This window comes from Convolutriloba macropyga, chromosome 11 (assembly GCF_964194025.1).
Source record: "Convolutriloba macropyga chromosome 11, txConMacr16.3, whole genome shotgun sequence".
NCBI lineage: Eukaryota > Metazoa > Xenacoelomorpha > Acoela > Convolutidae > Convolutriloba > Convolutriloba macropyga.
In genome coordinates this window covers 35,264,492-35,277,625 of record NC_134478.1, presented here as the reverse complement: position 1 = coordinate 35,277,625, position 13,134 = coordinate 35,264,492, and the positions used below count along the sequence as shown (strand labels likewise).

The following is a 13,134-nucleotide window of genomic DNA, read 5'->3' as shown; positions in this document are numbered from 1 at the left end:
CTCACTAGTCGTTCGAGAGCAATTCTTCCGACGTTTAGTCGGTTATGTTTTCTTCTGTTTCAATCCCGATGGCATCAAGCGCGTCAACGGCGGCTATTTCGGAAATCTGCCGTCTATGTTAAGGCCATGCAATATACTAACAAAAATGGAGCGAAGAATAATTACGCTTAATTGTGCTTCTAAATTCTAAATTCAGAGCAGACAGACTATTTTGGCTTTCGCTTAAATTGTGGATTCATCAGAGGATCTCAATTTAGCAGTCTGTTGACGGTCAATGATTTTTCCCCAGAAAACCTTCTCGTGTTGCACTTTTTAACAAACATGCTCTATAAAGGCTTTAGTTATAAAAAAGAACACTTGAATTTCAAAGACATATATAGTTACCTTGCCAATGGGAGTGTTACCTTTTCAATTTAATTTTGGAAAAACTCATTTTTAACTATATGCTCCAAAAAACTACCAAGAGGAAGTGAAAGATGTGCTGCGAAAAATGGCGCTTGGAATAAGAGCATTTTATGCAATCAAGAGCTCTTTCCAAGTTCATACAAAGTTAGTTTTTTGAATGCTCTGCTGAGAGTAAAGGCTGTACTGTTTCAGTGATATTTTCCGATCCAAGAAGCTGGTGAAGAACTTCGGTGAGCTTATATACAATACATTTGCACCCCTCTTCGAGGCCACTCTTTGTCCGGAAAAACATCCAGAACTCTACCAATTTCTGCTACACGTAAGTTCAGATCGCTCGAAAATGTCCGCTTGTAATGCGTCCTCGTACAGAGGAGGTGGTCATGCTTCGGAGGTTACCGTTAGTATGATTATATGAGTGGAATCCTAGCGGGATACTCTGAAACCTGACCCCCTCCTCTGTTTGAGGACTCGTCACAAGCTGATAGCCACGCAGCAGCTTAAAACCAGTGAGTAAAGAAGTTCAATAATTTGCCATCTTTGCCAAGTTTGTTTCCCTGGAAAGCATACAAAGTATAATGAACATTTTCAATATTCAGTGGCGTTAAAAATTTTGTGATTTTGGCAAAGTCAGTTTATTTTGAATTGATAGAGTTGCAATAATGAGCAAGAGTACATATAGTATTCGCTCTCAAACCAAGTTTGTAACAATTGTATTAGTCTTGCGGTCTCTTTAGTCAATGACCCATTTGACTTCGTCATCAAAAACAGGTAAAGCCCGGAGAGCATTAAGTTCTCTTAGAGCCTACGGCTCACTAGTCCCTAATTATCTGAGTATGGGATTCACCGAAGCAGTTTAGAAACAAAAATTCATGATATGAAGTGTGGTTCTTAGAGTTTTACCCCTCCCAGTTGCCCCCCCCCCACCCACCAATTTGCCCGACGTTAATTGGTTATGTTTATGAACTGTACTTGTTATCCTCTGGTGGGTGTCTGATTGTAGGTGATTGGATTTGACAGTGTTGACGATGAGAGTAAGAATGATGCTATCCGGTTCTGCTCCACTAACCCTACACCAGAGAACTGGACGAGTGATATTAACCCTGCCTACTCTTACTACATTTACTACATCTGGTCCAACATGGTCGTCCTTAATGCTCTCCGACAGTTAGTCAATAATATTTTTGCCATAGCTCTATCCTGATCAAAATGAGGTTTCAAAATAATAATCAAGTGAACTGACCCACAATCGTATCTTGACAAGTTACTACACACCAATACAATGATCTGATGGTTGGAGCTCGGTTTAATGCACTAGTTCATATTTTTTGCGTAGGAGAACGAAAAACTGATTTACATTTGATGCAAATTTTCAAATGATTTCGTCTTAAAGCTTTACTAAGATTTAAGTGTAGGCAGAAGTTCGTGGTATATCAAGAAGTAAAGAGTGGATTAGTTGATAATGTTTTTTAGGGAGTTGGGCCTCAACACGTTTGTGTTGCGACCGCACTCGGGTGAGGCAGGAGGAATCGCTCACTTGGCGGTGGCATTCATGGCTGCCGAGAACATATCGCACGGACTGCTCTTAAGGAAGGTGAGTCAAAATATACAGACTGTATTTGATAGCCACCGTTAGCCTCTCGACGGCTACTATTTCGGCGCTCTTCTTTTTTATCACTACAGGATTTTCGTTAGCTGAAGCCAGTTTGTTCCAATTAAACTTTGACTTACTTGTTTTCAAGCATTGACTTTTGTTTTCGAACGCTGAGTTCTGCTTTCTTTACATTGAACATTAACAGTATGCTATCTTAGTTCCTAGTATATAATTTGCTCTCAAACGAAGTTTGTAGCAATTATATTAGTCCTGTCGGTCTTTTTTAATGCAATTTTTTGCTCGACCGATTTTTCGTCTGACCCATGTGACTTTTCGTCCTCAAAAACGGGATAAACAGGTAGCCCCCAGCGGGACTTAAGTCCTCTTAGAGACTTTCAGCTCAAACTGTTTTCGAGACTTATACTTAAGGTGTGAAGGGCGGTTCTTAGAGGTTGAAGAAACCCCTCACTGTTACCACCCCCACCCCCCGCTGTTGCCCCCATCAGCCCCGGGTGCACCCCCGTGGCTAGCTACTGAAAAAGCCAACCGCTCGCCGGTCGTTTGAGAGCAATTCGCCCGACGTTAGTCGGTTATGTTATTAAATGTAAGTCTAACTTGAGCGCGATGATTAATATCGCTCCTATCTTCACATGTTTTAACGGTCGGTCCTTCTATACGCGCTATACCGCAATAATGAGACGCGCTATAACGACATTTTGAAGCTCATGTGTTAGCACTATAAAAATGCGAGCATACAATTTGTTGACCGAAAAATTGCAGATGCATGTAGGGTAGTAGACAAGAACTACAACCATCGGTAGCGTAAGGTTAAGACCTGTGGCTGTTTAACGAAGGGCAGGGCTTCGAGCACATGTAGAGGCGGAAAAATCCGTATAATTGTTCCAGTTATATTAGTCTTGTGGTCTTTTTAATGCAATTTTTTGTCATTTTACTTTTGTTCCTTAAAAACGGAAAACAGATAGCGCTCGGAGGGCATTATGTTCTCTTAGAGCCTTAATTTTTACTATACTCTAAGAATGCGATTCACCAAAATTGTTCTGATGAGACAATTTTATGGTGGGAAGGGCGGTTCTTAATCTGAAAAGTTTGACACCCCTCGGTCACCCCCACCCCCCTTCAGCCTCCATCGCCCTCAACACTTCCATTGTCCACCATCCTCCATTTGCCGATTTGAACCCACCTCGTCTAGCCTTCGCAACCCTACCCCCATCGCTTGACACCCCCCAACGCTGCCTCCACCCCCCACAAACACACACCGGTAACCCCCCCCCCCCCCCCCACTAATGCTAGCATACCCAAGCCCAAGCTGGCTACTACCGAAGCCGACAGCTCGCCGTCCGTTTGAGAGCGATTCGCTCGATAATAGTCGGCTATGTTTTAATTGATTGCTCTGAAACCTTTTGTACCGATTATATTAGTCCTGTGATCTTTTTTATGCAGTTTTTGCTTGACTGGTTTTCTGTCTGAGCCTTCAAAAACAGTACATCTTCAAAAACAGTTTAAACAGTTGGTCATTAAGTGGATGAGCAGCTCTCTTAGTGCGCCCCCACTCTGCTCCCCCTAATGCTATTATCCCTGAACCCCACCTGACTACTACCGAAGCATTGCGCACGAGAAAGCAATCTGAACGAGATTTAGCCCTCCCTAAACATGCAACGTGGCAAAACTAAACAAGTCGTTGCACAATAAAATGATGGTACACAGGGTAAAAGACGCAAAAATTACGCCTTTGTAGCGTAAGTGGTAAGACCTATGGCTGTTAAGCGAGGTGCACGAGTTCATACCTGATTTGGTGTAAAACAGAAATCTTATATTCTTTTAAACCTCTCGTTCTTTTAAATGCAAATTTAAATAAAATAAATAGAGTAAGGAACAATACACGACGCGTCACAGTGATATTAACAGATACTGCTTTGCTGTCGGATACTGACGACAATTGTATTTTGAACGTCCGGTAGCGTTCGTGTAAAGGGATCTTCTTACCCACAAAGAGGCGTTACCCATGAAAATTTGATCAGATCATTATTAACAATGAAATTTTTGGAAACGGAAATGATAGACGAATGAAGTGAGCTGGCCAGAGGGTTGGCTCTCGACATTTTTGGGAGGTATTTCTGCTGATACTAGAGCACTGTATAATTTAGCTGATCTGAAGTATATACAATTTCTTAAACATGTTATTCAAATAAACTGAGCACATTGTGCTTTTCGAACAGGTCTAACGATTGTTCTTATGTTTGAGTGGATAAGTTTTAAGATTGCTCTGGATTTGCTGTATGCTAAGCAGCGATCAGGAAGAGCAGCAGCCATGAAACAAGACACCGTATTGTGTAATATATTTGATATTGGAGTTATTTATAACCGACGTCAGCCTCTCAACTGTAGGTGCTCTCCTTTTTTCGACTTCGCTTGACCTTTGATCATATTTTTCCTATGACATAAGTCACGTTTGACTCGTGACTTACCTCACTCACTGTCTTAACTGAATGGATTGTAAATTCTTCCACGTATTGAATTACGCAATGTACTGAACACGGTCAATGTCAAAACAGCAAAATCAGAAGAAACGGGATAATTCGATAAAGACCTGTCATTGTGCATTGTGTTTTCAAAGACCACTAGAGCGATTACTAGTTGAAATTATTGTAGCTTTCAGTTTGGAAGCTGAACTAAGTAAAGTTTAAGAATATAACGGAAACGGTACACTGATTTGAGTTTTTTGAAACTTTATTGAAACTTTTTTTGTCTCAGTTAGATCGAAGCTATTCTTAGATACACTCTCACCTACCCACATTCCTAACTAAAGAAACTTTTTTTTACCATATACTGTTTTCTGAAATATATTCTTCAGGTGAAGCAGGTCTGTTCATGGAATATTGACTTTTATTTTTGAGCCTTGTCTTCCGTTTCAGAACGTTGCCTTCTGTTTTCAAACATTTGACTTTAAGAGTAGCTTAGTTACTAATATATGGTCATCAAGAATTGCTGGTAATGTTCAAGGTCGTAAGGCCATTGTGAAAAGGTTTCTTTCCATAACAGTCTCTCCTACCTATCCCAAAATACTACAAACCCCCACCCCACCTGCCTACCCTCACCTCACTTATCTCCGCCCTTAGATACCTACCGCCTCTCCAACCACTATCCACTTCCCCACCCACCAGCCTACCAACCACTCCAAACCTCCCACAGCCTTGCCTCTCCTTTTTTCGAAATACTTCAGTTCAGCTAGGTAATAAATTTTCTATTTCTTTTTGATGTTTCCGATTTAAGTACAACACCGGCTCCTTCTATTCGATATTCCTGATCTGAAGATTACCTTTCATGACTCATCGATTCGTTTCAGGTATGCTACAGGCTTCGTTTTTTTAGCTGAAGCATTTTGACTTTTTCCTTCGCGATTATTTTCTGTTATTGAAGGTTCCACTTTAATTTTGTAGCTTATTTTGTATTGTATAGTAATTAGGAACTGCCCCCACCTACCCACTCCCAACTACATAAACTCGTCACCTACCCACTCCAACTACCTATACCATCCCTCCCTCCACCTACCGACACCCGGAAACCAAAAATGGTGACTGCAACGTTTAACAGCAGTTTAAAATGGCGATTAAAGCTAATGGTTTTTTTATTTTCTTTGATTTTGTTTAGGTAAGGTTGGCTAGGAGCTTATTGCGTGACCCTTATAGTCCTTTTTGGTTTTCTACCAGTTGTGTAGGTTGTTTTTTATTTGACTTTTCCAACCGCTCGCTAGTGGTTTGAGAGCGACTCGTCCGACGTCAGTGGTTTATCTTTACCGAATCTAATAAAACTGCAAAAAATTACAGCAGTTTGTAACACTTACAAAAAATATTTGAGTGTCGTCAATTTTAATTTACTTTTTCTCTTGATTTTCTCAATCCCAAAGGTGACCACATAAACAATCAGAAAAATAAATGGGAAAAATCAGAAAAAGACTCAAATAGTCAGGCAATGTAAGCTCTTAACAAAACAAAATCAAAGAAAATAGAAAAACCCATCAGCTTCCATTCCCATATAAAACTGTAGACAAAGTCTTAAAGGACGCAGCCACCAATTTAAGTTTGCGGGTGTCAGTATGTGGCGAGAGGGAGGGGTTAGTTAGTGGGGGTGGAAGGGTGAGCGCCGTTATGTAGTTAGAAGTGGGTAGGTGAGGGGGCCGTTAGAGGGGAGTGGGTAACGGTTGCATGCTGATATTTGGAGGGAGTAGTTGGGTAGTAAATTAGAGGATGTCTGGATAGGGAAGTTTGGATAGGGATAGCTACATTATTGATTCATAACTTTTTGACCTGTTTTTGTTACCCTACAATACAAAATTAAGCTACTCTTAAAGTCTAACGTTCAGGGAACAGAGGTAAATTTTCGCGAAGGAAAAAGTCAAATTGATCGGGCTAAAAAAACATAGCTGGTATAGAATACCGGAAACGAATCAAAGAGTTGTAAAATTTAATCTTTAGGTCAGGAGCATCAAAGAGAAGGAGCTCGTGTTCTGCTTAAATCGGAAACATCAACAAAATAGAAAGAATTACCTGACCGAACTGAAGTATTTCAAAAAGCAGGCCCTAATTTTACTCATGACTGTGGGAGGTTTGGGGGGATTGGTAGGCTGGCGGGCGGCTAAGGTCATAAGTATGTGGGTGAGGGAGGGTGTAGGTATCTGAGGGTGGAGATATTAGGTAAGTTGTCAAACGATTGTCGGAAAACAGCTGACGTTGAGCCCACTAACCACCTCTGATATTGAAAAAATCAGAAAAATGTTTAAAAAAAATTGACGACAGTCAAAAATTTTCTGTAAATGTTACAAACTACTCGAATTTTTTTGCAGTTTAATTAGATTCGTAAAGAGACGGCAAACGTCGGACGAGTTGCTTTCAAACTACTAACGAGCGGTTGGAAAAATCAAATAAGAAACAACCTGCATAGCTGGTAGGAAACCAAAAAGGACTGTAAGGGTCATGCAATAAGCTCCTAGCCAACCTTGCCTAAGCAAAATCAAAGAAAATAGAAAAACTGTCAGTTTTAATTGGCATTCAAAGCTGCAGACAGAGTTCTAAACGCTGCAGTCATTTTTTTGGTGTCCGGATGTCGGTAGAGGGAGAGAGGGTGTAGCTAGTTGGCGTGGGTGGGTGAAGGGTTTAGGTAGTTGGGAGTGGGTAGGTGAGGGCAGTTCCTAATTACTATACAAAATAAGCTACTCTTAAAGTGGAACCTTCAATAACAGATGTACATTTAATGAACATTTAGCTCTGCTCGTGAACGTTAGCTTATTGTATTGTTAGTGTTCATGTAAAGGGATCTTCTTACCCACAAAGAGGCGTTACCCATGAAAATTTGATCAGATCATTATTAACAATGAAATTTTTGGAAACGGAAATGATAGACGAATGAAGTGAGCTGGCCAGAGGGTTGGCTCTCGACATTTTTGGGAGGTATTTCTGCTGATACTAGAGCACTGTATAATTTAGTTGATCTGAAGTATATACAATTTCTTGAAGATGTTATTCAAATAAACTGAGCACATTGTGCTTTTCGAACAGGTCTAACGATTGTTCTTATGTTTGAGTGGATAAGTTTTAAGATTGCTCTGGATTTGCTGTATGCTAAGCAGCGATCAGGAAGAGCAGCAGCCATGAAACAAGACACCGTATTGTGTAATATATTTGATATTGGAGTTATTTATAACCGACGTCAGCCTCTCAACTGTAGGTGCTCTCCTTTTTTCGACTTCGCTTGACCTTTGATCATATTTTTCCTATGACATAAGTCACGTTTGACTCGTGACTTACCTCACTCACTGTCTTAACTGAATGGATTGTAAATTCTTCCACGTATTGAATTACGCAATGTACTGAACACGGTCAATGTCAAAACAGCAAAATCAGAAGAAACGGGATAATTCGATAAAGACCTGTCATTGTGCATTGTGTTTTCAAAGACCACTAGAGCGATTACTAGTTGAAATTATTGTAGCTTTCAGTTTGGAAGCTGAACTAAGTAAAGTTTAAGAATATAACGGAAACGGTACACTGATTTGAGTTTTTTGAAACTTTATTGAAACTTTTTTTGTCTCAGTTAGATCGAAGCTATTCTTAGATACACTCTCACCTACCCACATTCCTAACTAAAGAAACTTTTTTTTACCATATATTGTTTTCTGAAATATATTCTTCAGGTGAAGCAGGTCTGTTCATGAAATATTGACTTTTATTTTTGAGCCTTGTCTTCCGTTTCAGAACGTTGCCTTCTGTTTTCAAACATTTGACTTTAAGAGTAGCTTAGTTACTAATATATGGTCATCAAGAATTGCTGGTAATGTTCAAGGTCGTAAGGCCATTGTGAAAAGGTTTCTTTCCATAACAGTCTCTCCTACCTATCCCAAAATACTACAAACCCCCACCCCACCTGCCTACCCTCACCTCACTTATCTCCGCCCTTAGATACCTACCGCCTCTCCAACCACTATCCACTTCCCCACCCACCAGCCTACCAACCACTCCAAACCTCCCACAGCCTTGCCTCTCCTTTTTTCGAAATACTTCAGTTCAGCTAGGTAATAAATTTTCTATTTCTTTTTGATGTTTCCGATTTAAGTACAACACCGGCTCCTTCTATTCGATATTCCTGATCTGAAGATTACCTTTCATGACTCATCGATTCGTTTCAGGTATGCTACAGGCTTCGTTTTTTTAGCTGAAGCATTTTGACTTTTTCCTTCGCGATTATTTTCTGTTATTGAAGGTTCCACTTTAATTTTGTAGCTTATTTTGTATTGTATAGTAATTAGGAACTGCCCCCACCTACCCACTCCCAACTACATAAACTCGTCACCTACCCACTCCAACTACCTATACCATCCCTCCCTCCACCTACCGACACCCGGAAACCAAAAATGGTGACTGCAACGTTTAACAGCAGTTTAAAATGGCGATTAAAGCTAATGGTTTTTTTTATTTTCTTTGATTTTGTTTAGGTAAGGTTGGCTAGGAGCTTATTGCGTGACCCTTATAGTCCTTTTTGGTTTTCTACCAGTTGTGTAGGTTGTTTTTTATTTGATTTTTCCAACCGCTCGCTAGTGGTTTGAGAGCGACTCGTCCGACGTCAGTGGTTTATCTTTACCGAATCTAATAAAACTGCAAAAAATTACAGCAGTTTGTAACACTTACAAAAAATATTTGAGTGTCGTCAATTTTAATTTACTTTTTCTCTTGATTTTCTCAATCCCAAAGGTGACCACATAAACAATCAGAAAAATAAATGGGAAAAATCAGAAAAAGACTCAAATAGTCAGGCAATGTAAGCTCTTAAAACAAAATCAAAGAAAATAGAAAAACCCATCAGCTTCCATTCTCATATAAAACTGTAGACAAAGTCTTAAAGGACGCAGCCACCAATTTAAGTTTGCGGGTGTCAGTATGTGGCGAGAGGGAGGGGTTAGTTAGTGGGGGTGGAAGGGTGAGCGCCGTTATGTAGTTAGAAGTGGGTAGGTGAGGGGGCCGTTAGAGGGGAGTGGGTAACGGTTGCATGCTGATATTTGGAGGGAGTAGTTGGGTAGTAAATTAGAGGATGTCTGGATATGGAAGTTTGGATAGGGATAGCTACATTATTGATTCATAACTTTTTGACCTGTTTTTGTTACCCTACAATACAAAATTAAGCTACTCTTAAAGTCTAACGTTCAGGGAACAGAGGTAAATTTTCGCGAAGGAAAAAGTCAAATTGATCGGGCTAAAAAAACATAGCTGGTATAGAATACCGGAAACGAAGCAAAATTTAATCTTTAGGTCAGGAGCATCAAAGAGAAGGAGCTCGTGTTCTGCTTAAATCGGAAACATCAACAAAATAGAAAGAATTACCTGACCGAACTGAAGTATTTCAAAAAGCAGGCCCTAATTTTACTCATGACTGTGGGAGGTTTGGGGGGGATTGGTAGGCTGGCGGGCGGCTAAGGTCATAAGTATGTGGGTGAGGGAGGGTGTAGGTATCTGAGGGTGGAGATATTAGGTAAGTTGTCAAACGATTGTCGGAAAACAGCTGACGTTGAGCCCACTAACCACCTCTGATATTGAAAAAGTCAGAAAAATGTTTAAAAAAAATTGACGACAGTCAAAAATTTTCTGTAAATGTTACAAACTACTCGAATTTTTTTGCAGTTTAATTAGATTCGTAAAGAGACGGCAAACGTCGGACGAGTTGCTTTCAAACTACTAACGAGCGGTTGGAAAAATCAAATAAGAAACAACCTGCGTAGCTGGTAGAAAACCAAAAAGGACTGTAAGGGTCATGCAATAAGCTCCTAGCCAACCTTGCCTAAGCAAAATCAAAGAAAATAGAAAAAATGTCAGTTTTAATTGGCATTCAAAGCTGCAGACAGAGTTCTAAACGCTGCAGTCATTTTTTTTGGTGTCCGGATGTCGGTAGGTGGAGGGAGAGAGGGTGTAGTTAGTTGGCGTGGGTGGGTGAAGGGTTTAGGTAGTTGGGAGTGGGTAGGTGAGGGCAGTTCCTAATTACTATACAATACAAAATAAGCTACTCTTAAAGTGGAACCTTCAATAACAGATGTACATTTAATGAACATTTAGCTCTGCTCGTGAACGTTAGCTTATTGTATTGTAGGGCAATAAAGCACAGTTGTTAGGTCAACTTAATGTCATTCCGAAATGTTATGAATCAATAAATGCCCCTCTCTCTATCTCCTAGCTACCTCATCCAAATATCAATAAGCAACTCTAACCCACTCCCCTCCAACAGCCCCCTCATCTACCCACTCCTAACTACATAACCGCGCTCACCCTCCCGCCCCCACTACCTAACCCCTCTCTCCCTCCACCTACTGTCACCCGCAAACTAAAAATGGTGACTGCATAGTTAAAGACTTTCTACAGTTTTGAATGGCAATTAAAGCTGATGGGGTTTCTATTTTCTTTGATTTTGTTTAAGTAAGGAGCTTAAGTTGCTTGACTATCTGAGTTTTTTTGTTTTCTACCATTTATGTTGGTTCTTTATGTGGTCACCTTTGGGATTGAATAGGTCAAGAGAAAAAATATAGCAATATTTTTTCTAAGCGTTACAAACTGCTGTAATTTTTTGCAGCTTTATTAGATTCGGTAAAGATAAACGACTGAAGTAGGACGAATTGCTCTCAAACCACGAGCGAGCGATTGGAAAAATCAAGTAAAAACAATCAACATAACTGGTGGAAAACCAAAAAGGACTATACGGGTCAAGCAATAAGCTCCTAGCCAACCTTACCTAAGCAAAATTAAAAAAATAGAAAAACCGTCAGTTTTAATTGGCATTTAAATCTGTAGACAAAGTGTTAAACGATGTAGTCACCATTTTTGGTTTAGTGAGGTCAGCGGCGGCTGTTTCGTTAGTGGAAGTTTCGTTAGTGGAAGTTGGAGGTTTTCTGAGGTGTGGCACTAGGCTTTATATTTTATACATCTGATATTCTTTTGTTTGTTCTTGCTATCTGTTGGTTCGCAATTTGTCTTATTACATATATTTTGAAGTCGCATTCTCAGATCGAATGCAGCTTTGCGATCAAAGTAATTCAAGGTAGTTAAAAGTTTCGGACAGTTAAAATAACCCCGTTTTCACCATTAATTTGCTGAAAGAATATTAGGAACCTTTTGCGAGTTGAACCTGGCACAGATGCGGCTGCCATAAAGGGTTGTCCCTGTAATGAAATTGCGAATATTTATAATCGGTTCTGTACACTGTGTTTTGTTTGTAGAGTCCAGTGTTGCAATACCTGTACTATTTATGCCAAGTGGGCATTGCGATGTCTCCTCTCTCCAATAATTCGCTGTTCCTCAACTACCACAAGAACCCTCTGCCAGAGTACCATGCCAGAGGTCTCAATGTATCCCTCTCCACAGATGACCCCCTCCAGTTCCACTTTACAAGGGAGCCTCTTATGGAGGAGTACAGCATTGCTGCTCAGGTACTATTCACTCATCATCAAGTTGTACGAATTGTTTGCTACTTGTTTTGTCAGAAGGATATGACAGGATCGGTGACATCGTTTGTACTGTATTGTGCTCGATTGAGATGAGTTTATCAATTGCTCCTGGGTACAAATTAACTAATAAATGTTTGGTCGCGTTATTTCGCAGTACTGAAATAGTGGTATGCTTTACTTTTGAGTCGTACTTACGAAACTCACAAATTTCTGTACTTCGATTATAGGCAATCAACAAGTGAAGTTTTGTTCCATCTGCAGGTGTGGAAGCTGAGCACGTGTGACATGTGTGAGCTAGCCAGAAACAGTGTGGCGATGAGTGGCTTTGCCAATGCCAGGAAGGCCATCTGGCTCGGCAAAAATTGGGAAGACGACGGGCCAGGTGGCAACGACATCAACCAGACAAACGTGCCCGATATACGCGTCTGTTACAGGTACAAATTCGAATGCCACTGGCCTAACATCTGAGTCAAGTTTTTCATTGGGTCTAACTATAGCTAGTCAACGACAGTGTTACCATGCTTAATGATGGGTTGTTAAATGCTGAATATCGAGGGAAATCGATTATAGAACTTCTTAGTTTTTGTGTTAATCAGCAATTAATTAGTTCTAAAACAGAAAGAAAAGTGATGGTTTTCAGATACGAGAGCTTGGTACATGAGCTCATGTTACTCATTTACTTCAACCACCGACCGGCGCATCCTCAAACTAACGAAAATGACACCATAACTGTAGGATGATCCATCCATCCATCCTCTCCATCGTAACAATGGTCTCCAACAATAACGACAATAGCAGTAGTCACGAGTTAAGCACTCTACAAATTCATCACGCAAATGAACTGTACCTCAATAACTACACTACAGACTATACCTCAATACATGCTACTCTTGTGATGGCAGAAGTTCACTTTTCACTAGATTTTAAATTTATTTTTTACTCAGTTTGGAACCGATTATTACTGCTTTTGAAAAAAATACAAAGTTATGTGTTGTACTGTGAGCAAGTGTAATCCATAGAGAGCTTCGAAATTATTGCAATTCTCGGCCGAATAGTGCAACTTCTGTCAGCATAAGGATAACTACAAAAACAAGTAAAATATAACCTCTCTTCATCGCTAAATTATTCTCTCTTTGGTACC

At 40.1% G+C, this 13,134-nt stretch overlaps 1 protein-coding gene across 8 annotated transcripts in view; it reads left to right on the top strand.

Annotated features, from left to right (window-relative positions):
- The window catches only part of LOC142349558 (AMP deaminase 2-like), a 71,199-nt gene extending 58,272 nt beyond the window's left edge, over positions 1–12,927 (top strand). For 7 of the 8 annotated variants that reach the window (XM_075401195.1, XM_075401191.1, XM_075401196.1 and 4 more), the window contains 6 exons: positions 598–724; positions 1,406–1,569; positions 1,876–1,996; positions 11,766–11,975; positions 12,255–12,427; positions 12,634–12,927. In XM_075401195.1, coding sequence (XP_075257310.1) covers positions 598–724; positions 1,406–1,569; positions 1,876–1,996; positions 11,766–11,975; positions 12,255–12,427; positions 12,634–12,733 — 895 coding nt within the window. In that variant the 3' untranslated portion in view covers positions 12,734–12,927. The remainder of the gene's footprint in view (positions 1–597; positions 725–1,405; positions 1,570–1,875; positions 1,997–11,765; positions 11,976–12,254; positions 12,428–12,633) is intronic. The other variant, XM_075401197.1, reaches the window with a different exon arrangement.
- Positions 12,928–13,134: the final 207 nt, after the last annotated feature.